The sequence below is a fragment of the Mixophyes fleayi genome, chromosome 4 (assembly GCF_038048845.1).
Source record: "Mixophyes fleayi isolate aMixFle1 chromosome 4, aMixFle1.hap1, whole genome shotgun sequence".
Lineage (NCBI taxonomy): Eukaryota > Metazoa > Chordata > Amphibia > Anura > Limnodynastidae > Mixophyes > Mixophyes fleayi.
In genome coordinates, this window is record NC_134405.1 from 46,280,058 (window position 1) to 46,300,705 (window position 20,648).

Here is a 20,648-nt window from a genome sequence, read left to right on the forward strand (position 1 = left end):
GTCCTTCTTGGCGTCCCCGCTGTCCTCCTCTGCGTTCCTGCTGCTGCAGATGACTGGCTGTCAGTGACAGCCAGTCATCTTTCACATAAGATCGCAGTTGCGATCATGTGACCTGCCCCCTCCTCCTGTCAGCTGACTGTCTGCTCCCTGAAGGACTAAAGACCAGAGAGGCTGCAGCAATGGGTAAGTAGATTTTTTCTTTTACAGGACCTGCAGCATGAGACAGAATTCTCATATATATATATATATATATATATATATATATATATATATATATATATATATATATATTTATGTATACATACATATATATATATACACATATATCTTTCATCTGAGCTCTAGTTACTGGGAGAGCAGAGGCTGACTGCAGAGAGTATATATATATATATATATATATATATATTAGTGTGTGTGTGAATTGAGAGTTCTGTTCCACTGCATATGTAAATTGGAGGGCACTATTGCGGGTATAATGTGAATTGGGGACACTATTGTGGGCATAATATGAATTGGGGACACTTGCGTGGTATATGTGAATTTCGGGTACTACTGTGGCATAACATTGGGGGCACTACTGTGTGACATAATATTGTTTTGGGGGCACTACTATGTAGCATAGGGGGGCTGCCTATCTATACTAAGCTATACTAAACTATAGTGATGGGGGGCTGCCTATGCTGAACTATAATTATTGGGGACTGCCTATGTTAAACTATAGGGAGGGGGGCTGTACAGAGAACACTATAGGGAGGGGGTGATGGGACCTTTAATTTAAAGCTGGGGGTGTTTGGAGGGAGGGTAATAGGTTTATTTATTAAATGGGAATACTATTAATTTGATGTTTGGGTCGGTTGAAGGGAAATAGATCTATTTATCAAATGCGAGCACTATTACTTTAATTATTAAATGAGGGTGCTGTTGATTTAGGGCAGGGAAGGTTGTCGTTTCTAAATGTACCCATTATTTTTTTCAAATAGGGCCCTCAACATTCCAGGATCCAGACAACCAGCAACTAAAGAAACCAGCAGCCACAGGTGATAAAAGTGACAACAACAGGTAGGACAGTTTGTCAAATGTTCTGAATCTAGCGCAGGCTTGGCTAACCTGTGGTACTCCAGGTGTTGTGAAACTACAAGTCCCAGCATATACTTCCAGCAATAAGCTGCTATATATTGGCAAAGCATGCTGGGGCTTGTAGTTTCACAACACCTGGAGTGCCACAGCCTAATTTTTGGTGACTGTTCTGCCCAATCTAAGGGGCAGGTCAAGACTGTATATTCTTTATACACACACTGCATTCTTTATATACTACAGTAAGGTGCTAGCTGTCCTTAGTGGACTGACCACTCCCCCTCTAGTGTCTGGTCCCTCCTCTATGATGGCTGACCACACCCCCTCTGGTGGGCCCCTAGTGTTGCAGTCCCCCGGTGGGCCCTTCATGCCCTAGTCCGACACTGCACCCCTAAACTAATAGTTTGCTGACACAACGTTTGCTTTTATTTTAGCAGTGAGTCTTTTTGAATAAGTCTCTATCAACTTTGCACACCTGGCCTTTGCTATTCTCTCCCACTCTTCCCTGCAAAAAAAGTTTAAGAACCAGTAAAGTTCAAGGGGATCTCCTGTGCTGTGTCCTCTTTAGGTCTGAGGTCTGGGTTCTGATGGGATCATTCCAATACTTTAATCTCTCTTTTCTGAAGCTATTCCTTGGTTGATTTGGATGTGTTCAATGGATCGTTATTATGTTGGAAGGCAAAATTCCTCCTTGATTTCAACTTTCTGATAGAGGTCAGCAGGTTTCATGCCAAAATATCTTGATATTTGGAGCTATTCATTTTGCCTTCTATCCTGACTAGAGCCCCTGCCCCAGTTGAAGATAACCAGACCCAAAGCATGATACTGCCACCACCACAGTTAGTATGGTGTTCTTTGGGTAATGATGAGCTGTGTTGTGGTGATTGTGTTATGGCTAGCGTCTCAAACGTGTCCTTCTAGAACAGGCAGCAAAGGTCTTCGCCTATAGCAGCCGCCTTTCCCTAGTCTTGCTCAGGTACTTGGATGGCCCCAGATTTTAACTCTTAGTAGTAGGAGATTATGTTTGGAGACCGTAGCAAATGAGGTGGTAGGTGAACTGGAGGAGTGACCCATACCAGGAATGGTCCAAAAGATGGTGGTCTGTGGCAAAGGTCAAATATACAGGCAGAGGTCAGGGCAACGAGCAAACAGGCAAGTCAGTATCCAGGCAGAAGTCATGGCAATGAACAAACAGGGAAATCCAGTAATCAGGCAGAGGTCATAACAGTAGTCAATCAGAGATAAACAGGATATACACAGGAGGATCCTGGAGCAGGTCAGCAGTGAGTCACAGAAGCTATAACTGTCAGGGAGGCTAAGCCCTCCCTGCCTTAAATAATCCTACTGCCCAATCAGAAACAGGGCAAAACTTGCACTAATCATCCCCCAAGAGGCTGCTAGTTACTGAATAAGTCTGAGTGTGTACGCCTGGCTGTTTGACAGCTCGCCGGGCGTGACGGCAGTGAAGAGGAGCGTCCTGGAAAACCGGGATGCTCAGGCCGGAAGTGACAATGAGGAGGCACAGACGGGCTGCAACGAGCAGCGCGGTGGCACATGAAAGATGCATTTTTTGCAAAATTTAAATGATCTTGGATGTTTTTCTGTTTTTTTGTGAGGTGTCTTGCCACCCTACCGCATCATCTAGAGATTGTCTATCGGATTTTAACTTTAATTTTGATGTTTGCCAGGGCACATTAAAGGTGGAAAAAGTTCAGACATGATTTACCATGATTCAGGCTTTACACCACAACCACCTGAAATTTCAACAAGGGTATGTAGATATTTTATATTATTTCTATACAGTGCTGGTATACTGTCACTTTCAATAAAATAAAGATAAAATGATTTCCCAAGTGCTATTGTCTTTAACTTCAAAAAATGTTAAGTAATCATGTTTTCATTTGTTTTGGGTAACACTGCCAAATTTTTCTTGCAAGATTAAGAAATAGTTCTAACTCAGAGTAACCAGCTAATAGTTTGTCCTTGTGCTTAACACTGAGATCTCATCCAAGTACATACCATTGAGGAGCGCAAGACATACAATACACAGATATAAAACATGAGTACAAGATACAGCATTATGGAACATCCAGGAATAATGTGTAGAATAGTAACAAGCTACAATCAATGTCACCAGCGTGCACATCATTGCAGCAGAGTGAAACAGAACAAAGCCTTCATTGAAATAAATCAAGATGCCTGTAATCACACCCTGTGACAAGATAATGGCTTATAATGGTATGTTATCAGTTTACTGCCTGTCGCTCCTGGATGGTAATTTCACCAAATACAATAACTCTCTGATCTTTGGTTCTGTATATGCAGTCGGTACTGTAGCCTCCAGCTTCCTGTAGCCAACAGATTAAAAATTGCAGCTATAACACACTGGATCATTCGACCAGACATTAGAGGACTTACCCTATTATCTGCACTAGGAGCCAAAGTATCCGTCATCCAAGAGCCAAATCTGGAGCCCGAGGCACGTATTGTGATTGGGTTACTGACGCCTGTGAGTTTGCCACAACCTGAAATTGGAAAGAGAAGTAAATAAATGTGGTTTGAACGGTGATATTTATGTAAGGGGCATTTTCTTTTGAAAATAACACTGTGCATATTTCTAACATACACAAAAAAGTACTGCTCTATTATTATTATTATTATTAATTTTTATTTATAGGGCGCCACAAAGTATCCGTAGCGCCGTACAAGGACAAACAATGGCACAGTACAAGGTGAAACAGCACAGTACAAGTAACAGTAAGCACTATAACTCTGGGGGCTCAGGCACAGCATGAAAGAGAGGGAGGGAGGGGAAAAGTGAGTACAGGCAGGTAACTATGGCCCAAGAGGGTGGGCACGGATGACAGGTTGAGAGTCACTGAGGGGAGCGGAGAGAAGCGAGAGGAGACAGAGGGCAGAGGGACTGAGAGGAGGTGAGCTGAGTAGCTGGAGAGCGCAGTTAAAAGTGATGGAAACAGAAGGTAGGAGAGCCCTGCTCAAAGGAGCGAACAATCTAAAGGGAGGGGAAGACAGACAGACACATGGATGAGACGGAGAGACGGGAGGAAGGGGGAGAAGGGAAGAAGGGATGAGAAAGAGAGGTAGCCGACCGGTGGGAGTTTAGGCATGAGACTGGAAGGCTTTAAGGAAAAGGTGCTCTAGTTAACTTCAATGGATTATAACCCCTTGTACAACCTCTGCTAGTTAGACACACCTCATCACACGCACCCCCACTCATCACAGGTACCCCCACTGTTACCATATTGAAGCTGCTCACTGCCCCCCCCCCCCCCCCCCCCCACCCCACCTGCAGGGTCCAGTCCCGAATTCCTAACTGGTCCTAGCAACTTAGGCAGGAACAGTGGGTGTGGGTGGGTGTCCCCTAATTAACAACATGTATAAAGCTGTATACTGCCTTTAATGTCAAAGATAATATTTACAGTTTAAATGTCTGAGAAATCCAGGTTTTATTTGGAATAACTGATGACTTCATGCCGTTCTGTGGATAAAACCCTGCATAGACCAGCTTGCATGTTTTGACATTTTAAAAGCTGTAGTGACTTAAAAAAAACAAAACAAATAAACTGTTTTTCCCTTTGACCTAAATCCTTACAGATGTTTTGTTAAAATATTAATAAACACAAGATAACTGTATGATGCTGGTTCAGTTGAGTCTTCCTTTTTTAACCACTTAATGACTTAAGGGACTTGCAACCAAACCCATTTTTATTTATTTAAATGTTTAGAATTTATGGGGAATAGCTTTTTTTAGTCTATTCAATCAAATTTGATATTGTTTTTTTATGTATTTATTTCTCTGTGGTGTAATGTTGGACAAAATAGTACTACATTTTATTTTTAATAATTTATTTTAAAGCTACAGTTAATTAGTGCAACACCAAAAATATAACCCAAAACGTAACTCTCTCCAGAGTGTAGAGAATTCAAAATGTGAGCATTTTGTACAGGATCTAAATCAGGGGTCAGCAATCCCTGGCACAGGTGCCAGATATGGCACTCAGCACAGCTTTACCTGGCACGCCGGAGCTGCCTGCAGTAAAACTGAAGACAGACGAAATTGATCTGTTGTTGCGGTACTGACAAGAGGTGAGTCACACGTACAGCTGCCTACATGTATTTAAAAGTGAACTGGGGGCAATAGTATGTGGCATAATGTGAACTGCGGGCACTTATGTGTGGCATAATGTGAACTGGGGGCAATAGATTTATATACTTAAAACCACACAACTACGCATTGTTTAGGTGCTAATTACAGAAGTTAAGGATATGCAGTAAATTGGTTCCATTACTAATAGTATTATCATGTTACCAGCATGATAAAATAAATAATTAAATGATTTTATACATATATATATATATATATATATATATATATATATATATATACACACATACACCACTGCTGCTCGTGGACTTGACTAGCTTTTTACTGGCACGCTGGTAGAAAAAAGTTGCTGACCCCTCATCTAAATTTTAGAGACAGAGGTAAAGGTATACATTTTAGTTTGTTTTCCATGAAATGTGCTAAAACTTAAGAGAAATCACTCTGGTTACCTGTAAGAAGACAAATGTAGTTGTTGCTTTTTTATTTTTTTTTAGAGTTTTGGTTCAGACAGCTGGTATTGATTGGTTTGCTAAGTATCATGCAATTACCATGGTAGCCACAATCAAATGACAAATGATATGGGGGCCAGATAGGCTTTCGAAAGTAAAACCCCACCCCTCTTGTTTCCTTTAACATCATGTGGCCATCAAAGAAATTGGCGACTGACTGGCTCAGGGAATCAGGTTACACTCTCCTGGAAATAAGCAGAAACCAAATGTTTTCTGGAAGAGCCATCTTTTTGTGCCAATGCAGCAGGGACTTATTATCCAATAGGCTGACTTGGCTGCAGTCAAGGGCACAATGGTTCTTTGAGTGTGTAAAGTTTGGCAGGGAGATCTATGAACTGTTTTTCATTTTAAAATATAAACTGTTGTTCTCCAAAGTAAAAAGAAAACATGAAAGAAAAATGTAGTAAGGTCTAATCTTGACGTATTCCCAATAAAGACTGAAGACAATAAGTGTGTGTGTGTGTGTGTGTGTGTCTGTGTTAGGGAATTTTGACTGTAAGCTCTGATGGGGCAGGGACTGATGTGAGTGAGTGCTCTGTACAACGCTGCGGAATTAGTGGCGCTATACAAAAAGCGGATGATGATGATGATCCTTGGACAGGCACTTGAGGATAAGAGAGCAGGAGAGACAAGGTTGGTGAAAGGCACAGACTGACAGCCACCTCCATATCTTCATCCACAGAAGCACTCGTTAATGCCTCTATTCTGCTATACAATTCTGATTTTAAATGAAATGAGTGACAAAGATTGCCATGACACTTTTAAAACACCAAGTTGAATGGAGTTTCGATAACATGGAAACATCGACATTAGTGGTGGTGGTGGGGGTAGTGGTGGTGGTAGTAGTGGTGGTGGTAGTGGTGGTAGTGGTGGTGGTGGTAGTGGTGGTGGTGGTGGTGGTGGTAGTTGTGGTGGTGGTAGTGGTGGTGGTGGTGGTAGTGGTGGTGGTGGTAGTGGTGGTGGTGGTAGTTGTGGTGGTGGTAGTGGTGGTAGTTGTGGTGGTGGTGGTAGTTGTGGTGGTGGTAGTGGTGGTAGTTGTGGTGGTGGTGGGGGATGCAGTGAAGGAAACCAGGGGGTAAATGTATCAAGCTGAGAGTTTTCCGGCGTGTTTGAAAAGTGGAGATGTTGCCTATAGCAACCAATCAGATTCTAGCTCTCATTTTGTAGAATGTACTAAATAAGTGATAGCTAGAATCTGATTGCGGAAAACTCTCAGCTTGATACATTTACCCCCAGATGTTAAATTAAGGACTAATTTGTTTCTACCTACTGTGTATTAGCTTGGAGTGGAAGGCAAGGGGGCACTACAAGCATATTAGCCTAGGGCGGCCTGATCCCTTAATCTGCCCTGAGTGGCAGCCATATAAACTCCTCCACATACCAATTTCCAGATCAAAGGTAACACTGAGTTGTAGGAGAAGCTACTGGAAAAGCTAGTTGAGCTTTATTTTTAAAGAAGTACAAAACTTGCTATTAAAGAAAAATATGTGTGGGCTTATAGGTATATTGCGACAGTACACAAATGCTAAGCATCTGTGTACATAAATCCTTAGGATGGGAGTGAGAACAGACTGGGAGTGGGCGGACTAAAAACAGACTGATGGACCCTTTGTTTGTAGGTATGAGACCACATGCATTCTGCATGATATTTATGCATTTTATTGTATAGGAGGGTGACATAAGTTTGGTGGGCTTAGGACGATGTTTCTATGAAAGTGTGTAAAGTAATTGTTTATATAATTTTTGGGGGTAAGGGGGAGATATATGGAGAAATTAGTTGATCCTCTTTGTCATTGCAGCAATAGATCACTTCTGATTTCTAAGGCTTACATGCTAACTATCAATAGACTTATCAGTGATTTTTTAATTCAGAGATGCAATTGAGAGCAGGAATAGCTTCTCGCTGCACCAGATTGCCTACTAAATCCATCCTCAAACCAGGGGCGGATCTAGAAAAATGCTGTACCCGGGGCGATTTAGGGGGGGGGGGCGATTTAGGCCCCGCCCCTTTCTAACATCTTAGGCTGCCGACGGCTGCACACTATGTGCAGGTCCGTCCAGTCATGACAAGCAGGCACAGTGTACTGCCCGGTTGCTCTGATTGTGTTTTAAACACAGGCAGAGCAGCCGGGTAGCACATTGTCCCTGCCTGTCACAGCTGGACGGACCTGCACATACTGTGCAGCCGTCGGCAGCAAGTGTCTGCTAGGGGGGGGCGATCACCCCGATCGCCCCCCCTGGATCCGCCACTGCCTCAAACATCCATCTCTGAGAAACAGGATCACTGGCCAATCTGAACACACACAAATATCACCAACTTGGACAAGATCCAAGTGTTTGTCTTCAGTTATCACTGGAGTTTACTAGTGCAGTGAAAGACGACTGTCTACACAAGCTGACAGCATCCAGGTTCTAACTGCATTTAACAACATGCCCTATAATGATCTAATCGATTCTGATTAAATTATTAGGGTGGACTGAGCTGTTTTTGGGCACTGGGAAGACATTTTTTACTAATGTCACCAAATGGGAGGATACCGATATCACAGAATAGGAGGATGCTGATGCCACACAATAGGAAGATGCTGATGTCACAGAATAGGAGGATGCTGATGCCACACAATAGGAGGATGCCAATGTCACAGAATGGGATGATGCTCATGTCACAGTATAGGAGGATGCCGATGTCACATTATAGGAGGATGCCGGTGTCACAGAATTGGATGATGCTTATGTCACAGAATGGGATGATGCTCATGTCACAGAATGGGAGGATGCCGATGTCATAGAATAGAATGATGCTGATGTCACAGAATAGGAGGATGCCGGTGTCACAGAATAGGAAGATGCCGGTGTCACAGAATAGGAGGATGCAATGTCACAGAATGGGATGATGCCAATGTCACAGAATGGGATGATGCCGATGTCACAGAATGGGATGATGCTGATGTCACAGAATAGGAGGATGCCAGTGTCACAGAATAGGAGGATGCTGATGTCACACAATGCGAAGATGTCGATGACACAGAATGGGACAATGCCAATGTCACAGAATTGGAGGATGCCGATGTCACAGAATTGGAGGATGCCGATGTCACAGAATAAGAGGATGCCGATGTCACAGAATGTGACAATGCCGATGTCATAGAATGGGATGATGCTGATGTCACACAATGGGTGGATGCCGATGTCATAGAATGGGATGATGCTGATGTCATAGAATGGGATGATGCTGATGTCACACAATAGGAAGATGCTGATGTCACAGAATGGGATGATGCCAATGTCACAAAATGGGATGATGCCGATGTCACAAAATAGGAGGATGTCGATGTCACAGAATAGGAGGATGCCGGTGTCACATAATAGGAGGATGCCGGTGTCACAGAATAGGAGGATGTCGATGTCACAGAATAGGAGGATGCCGGTGTCACAGAATAGGAGGATGCCGGTGTCACAGAATAGGAGGATATCGATGTCACAGAATAGGAGGATGCTGATGTCACAGAATTGGAGGATGCTGATGTCACACAATGGGAAGATGCCGATGTCACACAATGGGATGATGCCGATGTCACATAATGGGATGATGCTGATGTCACCCAATATTAAGATGCTGATGTCACAGAATAGGAGGATGCCGATGTCACAGAATAGGAGGATGTCAATGTCACAGAATAGGAGAATGCTGATATCACAGAATGGGATGATGCTAATGTAAGTTACATTTCCATTGATACTTGGACCTATGGATCAATGTCCTAGAGTACAATTTCCTCCCGATACAGAGCTAATCCAGAGTGTACGCTGTGTTCCTAGAGTCATTACAGTATTCTGTGGAGCCTGTTCGCAGTACAACAAGTAGGAGGAATGAGCTGCTGTTCATATAGTGGCACGTTTCACCTCAGACTGTTGAACAGTGCTGATTTCTGAAGACGGTTGTACAAGCACAGTTGAAAATGTTATGATCTAAATCTGCAGATCGAATGCAATAATGGAGTGCACACACTGAAAAGGCCATTGCAATAAATGTGTCATTGACATCAATGGGAAAGCTCTGCTATGAAATAAATAATTACAAAATCTGACAGCATGGAGTCCACCCAAGTACCTCAACTAGTCTCAGCTCTAGAATACCTCCTGCTGGACTGATCAGGATCAGAGGCTACTGAGAAGGACTTTTAGGACCAACGATCATCTTCCTTCATCCTTGTTGCATGCGGGTCTTGTGACAGTGCTTGTGCCCACCAAAAGCAGGATGACATCGAAGCAGCACTGCTCCCTTGCCACTAGTAAGGATGAGGAGAAGACTTGTTGCTACCGAGAAGGTTACTCCAGGGGTTGGCTCTAGAAACTGGTAAATGTGATGTTCTGTTCACCCTGCGTGTTGTATTATAGTGTATTACTATGTGACTATTAATCTTTTTTTTTAAAGTGCTATTGCACTGTTTAGAAATACTTTTGTTAATACTTCTTTTTCCAGATATTTAACTGGGTATGAAAATACTTTCCTACATCAGTTTTGGGGTGGCCCATGAGCTTAAATGTGTTGCAGTAAGTGCTGACTTGGGTGCGGGGATTGTTGCCAGATAACTTCAGGTAAATTCTCTGCTGGTCGATGTGAGTAGGTAGTCTGTAGATGCATCGGTAGCTCCTCCTCCACAGTAGGAGTCTTTCTCCTCCTCCACTGCTGCCTCCCCCTTCCCCTTTTACTCATCCACTCCACTCCCCTTCTTATCCTACATTCCTCTATGATCCTCAGAGGAGCAGAAACAGTATGGGATAAGAAGAAACAGAAGGGGAAGGGATGGGGTGGGAGGAGCAGAGGGAAGGAGCAGAATAAGAGGGAAGCCAGTCACACCTTCAGCTCACTGTGTGTTAGTCTATGACAGAATGATCCTCCCATCCCCGGGTCCTCCCCTCTCCTCCTGCTTCTCCCTTCCCCTTTGCTCCTCACAGTAGCATAAATAGGAGGTGAGGGGATTAGCAGAAATAGGACGGAAGAGCAAGGAAGAGGAATAGAGGAACAGGAGTTATTACATATGTGGAGGCAAGTACCACTCTTACACACAGACATACTGTTATACTAAATTCAGGAAATGCTCCTGTCTACTGATTTATGTATTACATCACAGAACCCTGTCAAAATGTAAGATAAATTACATCATTGTACTCCAAATATGTTATTTTTCATGCAAGTAACATCACTACTCTTGAAAAATAAGCAAAGACATCACTATTCACCAAATATAAGGATATATTTTACAGAATATTTACATATATTCATGTCACTTGTCTATATCCTACTGAAATATTGACATTAGGACTCGTTAATAACCCATGCCAACTCTGCCACACGTCTGTACTCTGCCTCACGTCTGTACTCCATACTTGCCAACTCTCCCGGATTGTCCGGGAGACTCCCGCATTTTGCGAGAGTCTCCCGGACGAGTGTGGCAATCTCCCTGATAGGAAGGGGGAAAAATTTAGTTTAAACGCCGCGATTCACCCGGAATCGCGGCGTTTAGCCCCGCCCCCACTGTAAAATGACGCAATTTGCGTCATTCCGTCACGGGGGCGGGGCCAAAATGACGCGATTTCGCAGCCCCGCCCCCTGCACGCCCACGTCCCAGCCGGCATCTCCCGGAAACAGAAAAAAAAATGTTGGCAAGTATGCTGTACTCTGCCTCACGTCTGTACTCTGCCTCACGTCTGCACTCTGCCTCACGCCTGCACTCACTCTTCTTCACGTCTGCACTCTGCCTCACGTCTGTACTCTGCCTCACGTCTGTACTCTGCCTCACGTCTGCACTCTGCCTCACGCCTGCACTCACTCTTCTTCACGTCTGTACTCTGTCTAAAACTGTACTCTGCCTCACGTCTGTACTCTGTCTACTGTCTGTACTCTGCCTCGCGTCTGTACTGTCTAGTGTCTTTACTCTGTCAAGTGTCTGTACTCTGCCTACTGTCTGTACTCTGCCTCACGTCTGTACTCTGTCTACTGTCTGTACTCTGTCTACTGTCTGTACTCTGTCTACTGTCTGTACTCTGCCTCACGTCTGTACTGTCTAGTGTCTGTACTCTGTCTAGTGTCTGTACCCTGCCTCACGTCTGTAAACTCTCCGTCGTCCTCTCTGCCCCCATTATGACTTATGTTAAACTGCCTCTGTATGACATGCAATTTGTTCTGCTAATTGCATCCATGCATTTATTATTCTGCTTATCTGTACCCATTGTTCTCATCTGTATGTTTTGTTGTATGTTCTAACCCTTTCTACGGAGCTGCTGAAGCTTTGTGGTGTCTTATAAATAAAAGGTAATAATAATAACAATGCCATCAGAAGTTGACATTTACACTGATATTTTGGTACAGCAGTTTAGACAGACATTAGCCTCACTTGTTTATTATATGTTCTTTCCTGTACCCAACACAAAAAACACCTCATCAACAGCCAGCAAATGTGTTGCGTATTAAACCTACGCTGCATTTTATAACTCGAGAGGCTAAAATAAGTATCCGTGATTTAAAAGTGACAAATGTTGTCTTTACTCTTACAGCAGTCAACAGTAACCTGTGACCCCTAGAATGGGCTCATATATAAAACCACTTATTATTGCTGGTTTATAAATGGTCTGATGTTCTAATCATATTGTTTGAGTTTCTAACTTCCAATTAACTCAGACCTTGCTCTGGTGGGTTCATCTCCAGCTGGGCAGCACATAAAAAAATAATCTACTTTTATCATATTAATATTTGATGTTTCTTCAAGTCTGCATTGCCTGCTGGATAAAAAAAAATGGTTTTGTGAAGCATAATTCAGGCTTTTTATTTCAGAAAGTATCTACCAGTGGACATTAATTTAAGATGGTCACTTAGGGAATAAAGAAATGTTTGACAGGAGCTATACAGTACAGAAGCCAAAATGTTATCTTGACACTGGAAGGGCAGAATGTCTGGTGCCTCTTATATTTATCATTTTCATTTATCTCATCATTGCATCCACTTTTACATCCTGAATACCCCTTTTTATGTTTTTGCCCCCAAGTCCCCATCCCCATATTATCTGGGCAGCATGGTGGCATAGTGGTTAGCACTTCTGTTCTGCCTCCCAGTGCTGGGGTCATGAGTTCAATTCCCAACCATGGCCTTATCTGTGTAGAGTTTGTATGTTCTTTGTGGGTTTCCTCCCACACTCCAAAAATATTAGGTTAATTAGCTGCTATCAAAATTGACCCTAGTCTCTCTCTCTCTCTCTCTGTGTATGTTAGGGAATTTAGACTGTAAGCTCCAATGGGGCAGGGACTGGTATGAGTGCTGCAGAATCAGTGGCACTATATAAATAAATTGTGATGATACCTGGGAGGGGGGTTTCTATTTATTAGAGTGCTACTATTCCGCTTTATTGATTGGGGTTGGATGAATTAAGGTTTCCTACAATGTGAGCTGAAGCAACAGTTTACACATGAACTAGTGATGGGCAACCCGATATACTTCAAGGGCCACATGGCGTCCCTCTAACCTCCAAAAGGACCTCACATTACCCTTAATCACATTAATAAGTTAAAACAATACATGTAATTATATAAAGAGACACTTATTTGTAATAACATATGAACAGGCATTTTAAACAAGTGTTACAAGCTATAACAGACAAATCTGACAATAAAGCAAGAAATAGCTGGAGGCCGTGAGGGGCCACATGTGGCTCTAGGGTTGTCTCTTGCCCATCAATAACATAAACAGCACATTTCAGCTCTATTCTGAAGGTAATGGTGCAGTCCACCCTATTTCATACATAATGAAGGGTAACCTCTTTAAGAAATAGCTTCATCCACACTAACTCTTCCTCTCTAGCGATTCTATGGCTGGGACCCCTGTGGTCTCTGAGATACTCAGCTACCACTTCCTGCTGATAAACAGTAGACTTGTGAATCTATTGAACATTCTATGCTGTGTTCCAGCTGACTGGGCAGAAACCCTGTGGTTTTGTTGGTGGGAAGGAGAAGGGAATTACTGTGGACAGAGTTCTTCATAACTCTTCATGGCTTTCAAATTAATATTTTCTCCATCAAATATTAATAAAACACCAATATTTTATGTAACTCTGTAAAATTGGAAAAAGGTACACAGCCATTATATGAATTTACAAACCTCTACAGAAGGTAAAGCTTGGCTCATATTTACTCTCATATTTTGGCTCATCGTCAATAAAAAATGTTTAAACAGCATAACAGTGACTGTTATACGTACCTAGCTTCTGCATGCAAGCGTGTAACCGGGCCTCCAAAATCATGACTCTCTGCTGCAGTTCCTCGTAATCATACGCCCCCATCTCCTCTTGTATCAGAAGCAGAACGTTCGAGAGGTTCCTCACTTCCTCCTTTAGTTGGACAATCATCTTGGTGTCTGACTTGTATTGGTCAAGAACAGGGATCAGGGGCAAGAGCTGCTTCATTTTATCCTTTAGCTCCTGAAAAGAAAACAGAAGCAACACATTAGTCCCCTGGAACCATTGTGGACCAGTAAAGCCCGGATGTAAATTGCTTTAAATGAGCTACTTGTAAACGTATTAAACACTCGATAAAAGTTACAAGACTACTGGAATGTAACATATGTGACGTAAAGGTGTGATCATAGAAGATGCTTTCTTGTCAGGAAAACTACCGAAGGACACTACAGGGGACTTTTATAAACCTAAATAACAACGGTTGCAGAGCTACAAGAGGTTACGTACAATGTCAAATATCTAAAGCTGGCTGCATGCAGCGATATTGCAACCAATACAGGACAAATGGCCCCAAATGACCATAATGCTTAATCCCACTGGTAGAATCATAATTGGCTATGGTAGAAGATGCTGTTGGAAGATGACAGCCATGTGTGTAGACTTCTTCCGACTTGACTAACAGATAACAGTTATGACAGAAGTGATTCAAGCACTCGACCCAACAAAATAAGTCTGTATGTTGAAAGAGCTAAAAAATACTTTGTAAGGGAAGGGGGCTATATATTCTTATACTTTCTTTAATGTCAGAACAACCGGGACTACTCAGGAAATCATTCAGAAGTCGCTCCTTGTGGGCTGCCATATTTCTATGACAGTGCATCCTTGTTCCACAGTGATAGACTGGGGTGGATCAATATACTTTCATGGTTTTAGCATCGTAGTGTAATTCATAGCAGAATATTCCCTATGTATATTTCATGATTTTTAAAATGTAGACGAAGTAAATCATTTCTGTTATCACTGTCTTGTTTTTTTTAAGACAGCACAGAAAACCCCACGGCAGCTGCCAGTCAGATAAATAGGATTGTCCAGTATTGATAATAGTATAGTATAGGGCTGGATGGATCTTGAAGCCAGGTTTCCATGAGGACTAAAACACGTACTCTGCCAACTGGAGGAATCTCCTTGTTCACTGCGTTCCAGCTCTTCTGCTGTCCTGGAGAGGAGCTTGGATGACAGCTCCATCTCCACTGCTCTGGCCAGAAACCACTGGAAACTGCCTGGCATTTGGCTTTGTACATTCACACAGCTCGACACTAGTATTGTACAGCAGCCAGAGCTATTCCCAGCAGAAACTCACCAATTAAGTTCAGCAATGCAGACGCATTGAATTGGAGGGGGAACGAAGAAGCACTAAGTGGGAGCTCAGGCTGCAGTGTAATTTTATTGGGTAATATAATAGGTGCAATATACAGTATGTATTACATTTTGGTAGGTACAGGCTGTGTAATAATTTTTATTGACCTGGGCTGGGCTGGGTTACAGGCTGATTTGGGTGACACAGGCTGGAGTGTAACAAATTTGGTGTGTGGGCTTCCAGTTTTATTGCTCATGCATGAACCGGATGTCTGGGCCATGCATATTCAGACTGGACCATTGAAGCGGTACTAACGGCCAGTGTCGCTCAGCTGTCCTAGCGGGATTGTATTAACAAATTGCAGTGACATTGCCACAGTAGGCGTCGATAAAACAAAAAAATCAGCCTTATAGCCACATATTAGTAAAGAGACCCTTCAAGTACTGACTTCAGATATAGAATATAAGATACATCTTGGTATGCACCATACAAGATATATAAAGTGAAACCAATGTATATAGAATTACCCATAGCAGATTTATATTGACTGCGCCATCTGAAAGTTTAAGGGTATAATTACATTACATTAAAGTGCAAACGCTTTAGAACATCATTTTATTATTCCAATACTCCTGTATTTTACATTTGTCCTGTACACATCATTGACTCTGCCTCTTAATTTATTGTATATATATATATCTCCTCTGTATATTACAATGTCATTGCAGCCTGACAGCATTATCTTCACTAAGTGATTTCTGCGTCTGTGATCTCTGAGAGTTCCAGCTTAGTGGGACACGTTCATTTTACCCACTGGTTCCATTGCTGCCTACATAGTCTTAGCATATCTCATATACAAAACTAGAATTACTAGGCTTTTTAATATGTCTTTCTAATTTGCTGAGCTGGTAATGGGAGTCACTGCCTTGAGGTTTTCTTTCCATTCCCATTGCTTACTGTACAGAAGATGTGTGGCTGTTCTCAAGCAGAACTGAAAGACACATGCCAATAAAGATATTATATATGGCACAATTAGTATAACATCTCACAATATGCAGTGTGCTGGGTACTAAAAGAGAAAACCCAATTTCCTTCATTTTGGAGTCAACGGCTTGTGTCTTGAGAGTTATGAAGGTGGATTTTATCTATAGGCTCTGTACTTTAACAATAATCTTTACTTCTATACATATGAGTTTCTCAAACGTATATTGGGTATACTGGCAAAAAGCACATCTCCCAGCATTCTAAAAAGCAAGATCAGAACACAATAAAGCTACACAGATCTGCCCAAAACACTCCCAGATCTGCTGAAACAGTGACCAGATTAGCCCTAAAAACACCCACATTATCGAGGAGTTCACTACATTTCTGGATCCATTAATCGGGACAGTATCGTTATAATAGGGACTCTTTGGAGGTATGAAAATGGATCATAATATTATATATATAACCTGTATGTTAATATCATCATGTAATTGTTCATAGTCACAAAAAAGGAAGAAAGACTACGGTATGAATACCTGGCTACTTTTTATTTTTTGGAATCGATACAGTACACAAGAAGGGGGTGTGATTATGCTACACAGGGCTGTTGCCACATCATGTTGGGGGTGCGTCACACACCTCTGACCAAAATCACCTCTTCAGAGTTGCATGGCATTGAAGGGGCACCCGTTAATTGGGTACACCTCCTAACTGTCCTGGAATCAGGACAAAAGTACTTATCCACAGGAAAAGTGGACAGTCCCCTCAAATTGGGACTGTCCCAACTAAATCAGGGCATATGGGATGTATGAATATGTAAAGTTAACTGAATAGAGCACATGTCAAATACACCCTGTTAAATATCCAGTTTGCTGGTTAAACATATACTATAGCATGTAGCTCACTATTACTATGTGTTGCTGCCAACTAGGTATATATGTATATATTGTGGCTATGGGAATGGTTTTCCACAGGCCTCTCATAGTGGAATTAGCTATGGAGCTAACAGTCAGCAGGTAAAAGGCTGCAAACCAAGTTATATACAGGTGTAGCACTGTGCTTAAATTCAGTAATGTACAGGTCACAGACATGTGATAAAGTAGATGTAAAATGTGATTTACTTGCATGCTTTAACGTGTTTGTTTCCACAGCTAGCAGCAGAGCTGATAAGGGTAACTGTAGTGAATAGGCGTTACAGAGCACCTGAGGAGACATCCTTTAAAGACAGTGTCGCCTGCCAGTCACCCAAGCCTGTGGGAGGAGACCTTGTGTATTTAACCTTGAGTTGTGCGCTTGTTAGAGGTGACTGATGCTGAACTAGTTGGCCAGTCAGTAGTGAGCTGTACTGTGTATAGTAAGCATTAGGGTCACCAGGAGGTGCAAGCAAAAGGCATCACAGTGGCGGATCCTTGGGGGGGCGATCGGGGCTTCCTGCTGACAGCTGCACACTTTGCAGGTCCGCTCGGCAGTGACAGTGTGCTGCCCGGCTGCTCTGATTGTGTTTTAAACACAATCAGAGCAGCGGGGCAGCACACTGTCACTGCCGAGCGGACCTGCACATAGTGTGCAGCTGCCGGCAGCCTTAGACATCAGAAATATGGCGGGGCCTAAATCGCCCCCCCTAACATCGCCCCGGGTAGGACAAATGTCTAGATCCGCCCCTGTCCTGACAGAAGTATTGCCATTTATTGTGATGCAAACAATAAATATCTTTGTTTTACAACAAGAAGTTCTTTGTGTTGCTGATATCTGCTGGGTGTTCTTGCAACAGAAGGTGACAAAAGTGTCACGAGAAGGGTGTGGTTTTGTTACAATATATATATTAGGGATGTGCACCGGCGACTTTTGAGGTCTCGTGTTTTGTGTTTTGGATCCGGATTTTCGTTATTTTTGAGGTTCGGATTTGTCTCGCAAAACACTTGACGAAAGGTCTCGGTTCGGATTTAAGGTTTTGGATTCGGATTTTTTTTGAAAAAAACATAAAAAGTTTAAAAATCAAGTTTTTGGGCTTATTTTCACTCCTAGGCTATTATTAACCTCAATAACATTCAATAACAAGCATTTCCACTAATTTACAGTGTATTCTGAACACCTCACAATATAGTTATTAGTCCAAAACGTTGCAACAAGGTATCTTTCTGGACTGCGTAGAGGAGTGGGTCACCACAATATATATTAAAAACCCTGAACTTTTATGATTCGCACCAATAAATGTACCTGGACTGCGTAGAGGAGTGGGTCACCACAATATATATTAAAAACCCTGAACTTTTATGATTCGCACCAATAAATGTACCTGGACTGCGTAGAGGAGTGGGTCACCACAATATCTTAAAAACCCCGAACTTTTATGAATCGCACCAATAAATGTACCTGGACTGCGTAGAGGAGTGGGTCACCACAATATCTTAAAAACCCAGAACTTTTATGAATCGCACCAATAAATGTACCTGGACTGCGTAGAGGAGTGGGTCACCACAATATATTAAAAACCCTGAACTTTTATGATTCGCACCAATAATTGTACCTGGACTGCGTAGAGGAGTGGGTCACCACAATATATATTAAAAACCCTGAACTTTTATGATTCGCACCAATAAATGTACCTGGACTGCGTAGAGGAGTGGGTCACCACAATATCTTAAAAACCCTGAACTTTTATGAATCGCACCAATAAATGTACCTGGACTGCGTAGAGGAGTGGGTCACCACAATATCTTAAAAACCCTGAACTTTTATGAATCGCACCAATAAATGTACCTGGACTGCGTAGAGGAGTGGGTCACCACAATATATATTAAAAACCCTGAACTTTTATGATTCGCACCAATAAATGTACCTGGACTGCGTAGAGGAGTGGGTCACCACAATATATATTAAAAACCCTGAACTTTTATGATTCGCACCAATAAATGTACCTGGACTGCGTAGAGGAGTGGGTCACCACAATATCTTAAAAACCCCGAACTTTTATGAATCGCACCAATAAATGTACCTGGACTGCGTAGAGGAGTGGGTCACCACAATATATTAAAAACCCTGAACTTTTATGATTCGCACCAATAATTGTACCTGGACTGCGTAGAGGAGTGGGTCACCACAATATATATTAAAAACCCTGAACTTTTATGATTCGCACCAATAAATGTACCTGGACTGCGTAGAGGAGTGGGTCACCACAATATCTTAAAAACCCAGAACTTTTATGAATCGCACCAATAAATGTACCTGGACTGCGTAGAGGAGTGGGTCACCACAATATATATTAAAAACCCTGAACTTTTATGATTCGCACCAATAAATGTACCTGGACTGCTTAGAGGAGTGGGTCACCACAATATCTTAAAAACCCTGAACTTTTATGAATCGCACCAATAAATGTACCTGGACTGCGTAGAGGAGTGGGTCACCACAATATATATTAAAAACCCTGAACTTTTATGATTCGCACCAATAAATGTACCTGGACTGCGTAGAGGAGTGGGTCACCACAATATCTTAAAAACCCAGAACTTTTATGAATCGCACCAATAAATGTACCTGGACTGCGTAGAGGAGTGGGTCACCACAATATATTAAAAACCCTGAACTTTTATGATTCGCACCAATAATTGTACCTGGACTGCGTAGAGGAGTGGGTCACCACAATATATATTAAAAACCCTGAACTTTTATGATTCGCACCAATAAATGTACCTGGACTGCGTAGAGGAGTGGGTCACCACAATATCTTAAAAACCCAGAACTTTTATGAATCGCACCAATAAATGTACCTGGACTGCGTAGAGGAGTGGGTCACCACAATATATATTAAAAACCCTGAACTTTTATGATTCGCACCAATAAATGTACCTGGACTGCGTAGAGGAGTGGGTCACCACAATATCTTAAAAACCCAGAACTTTTATGAATCGCACCAATAAATGTACCTGAACTGCGTAGAGGAGTGGGTCACCACAATATATATTAAAAACCCTGAACTTTTATGATTCGCACCAATAAATGTACCTGGACTGCGTAGAGGAGTGGGTCACCACAATATCTTAAAAACCCAGAACTTTTATGAATCGCACCAATAAATGTACCTGGACTGCGTAGAGGAGTGGGTCACCACAATATATTAAAAACCCTGAACTTTTATGATTCGCACCAATAATTGTACCTGGACTGCGTAGAGGAGTGGGTCACCACAATATATTAAAAACCCTGAACTTTTATGATTCGCACCAATAAATGTACCTGGACTGCGTAGAGGAGTGGGTCACCACAATATCTTAAAAACCCTGAACTTTTATGAATCGCACCAATAAATGTACCTGGACTGCGTAGAGGAGTGGGTCACCACAATATCTTAAGAACCCTGAACTTTT

At 42.3% G+C, this 20,648-nt stretch overlaps 1 protein-coding gene across 2 annotated transcripts in view; it reads right to left on the reverse strand.

Moving 5' to 3' along the window:
* Positions 1–20,648, reverse strand: part of OLFM2 (olfactomedin 2) — a 228,457-nt gene that overhangs the window by 23,241 nt on the left and 184,568 nt on the right. For both annotated transcript variants that reach the window (XM_075206866.1, XM_075206867.1), the window contains exons 4-5: positions 13,961–14,180; positions 3,493–3,599 (exon numbers count right to left, since the gene is read on the reverse strand). In XM_075206866.1, coding sequence (XP_075062967.1) covers positions 3,493–3,599; positions 13,961–14,180 — 327 coding nt within the window. The remainder of the gene's footprint in view (positions 1–3,492; positions 3,600–13,960; positions 14,181–20,648) is intronic.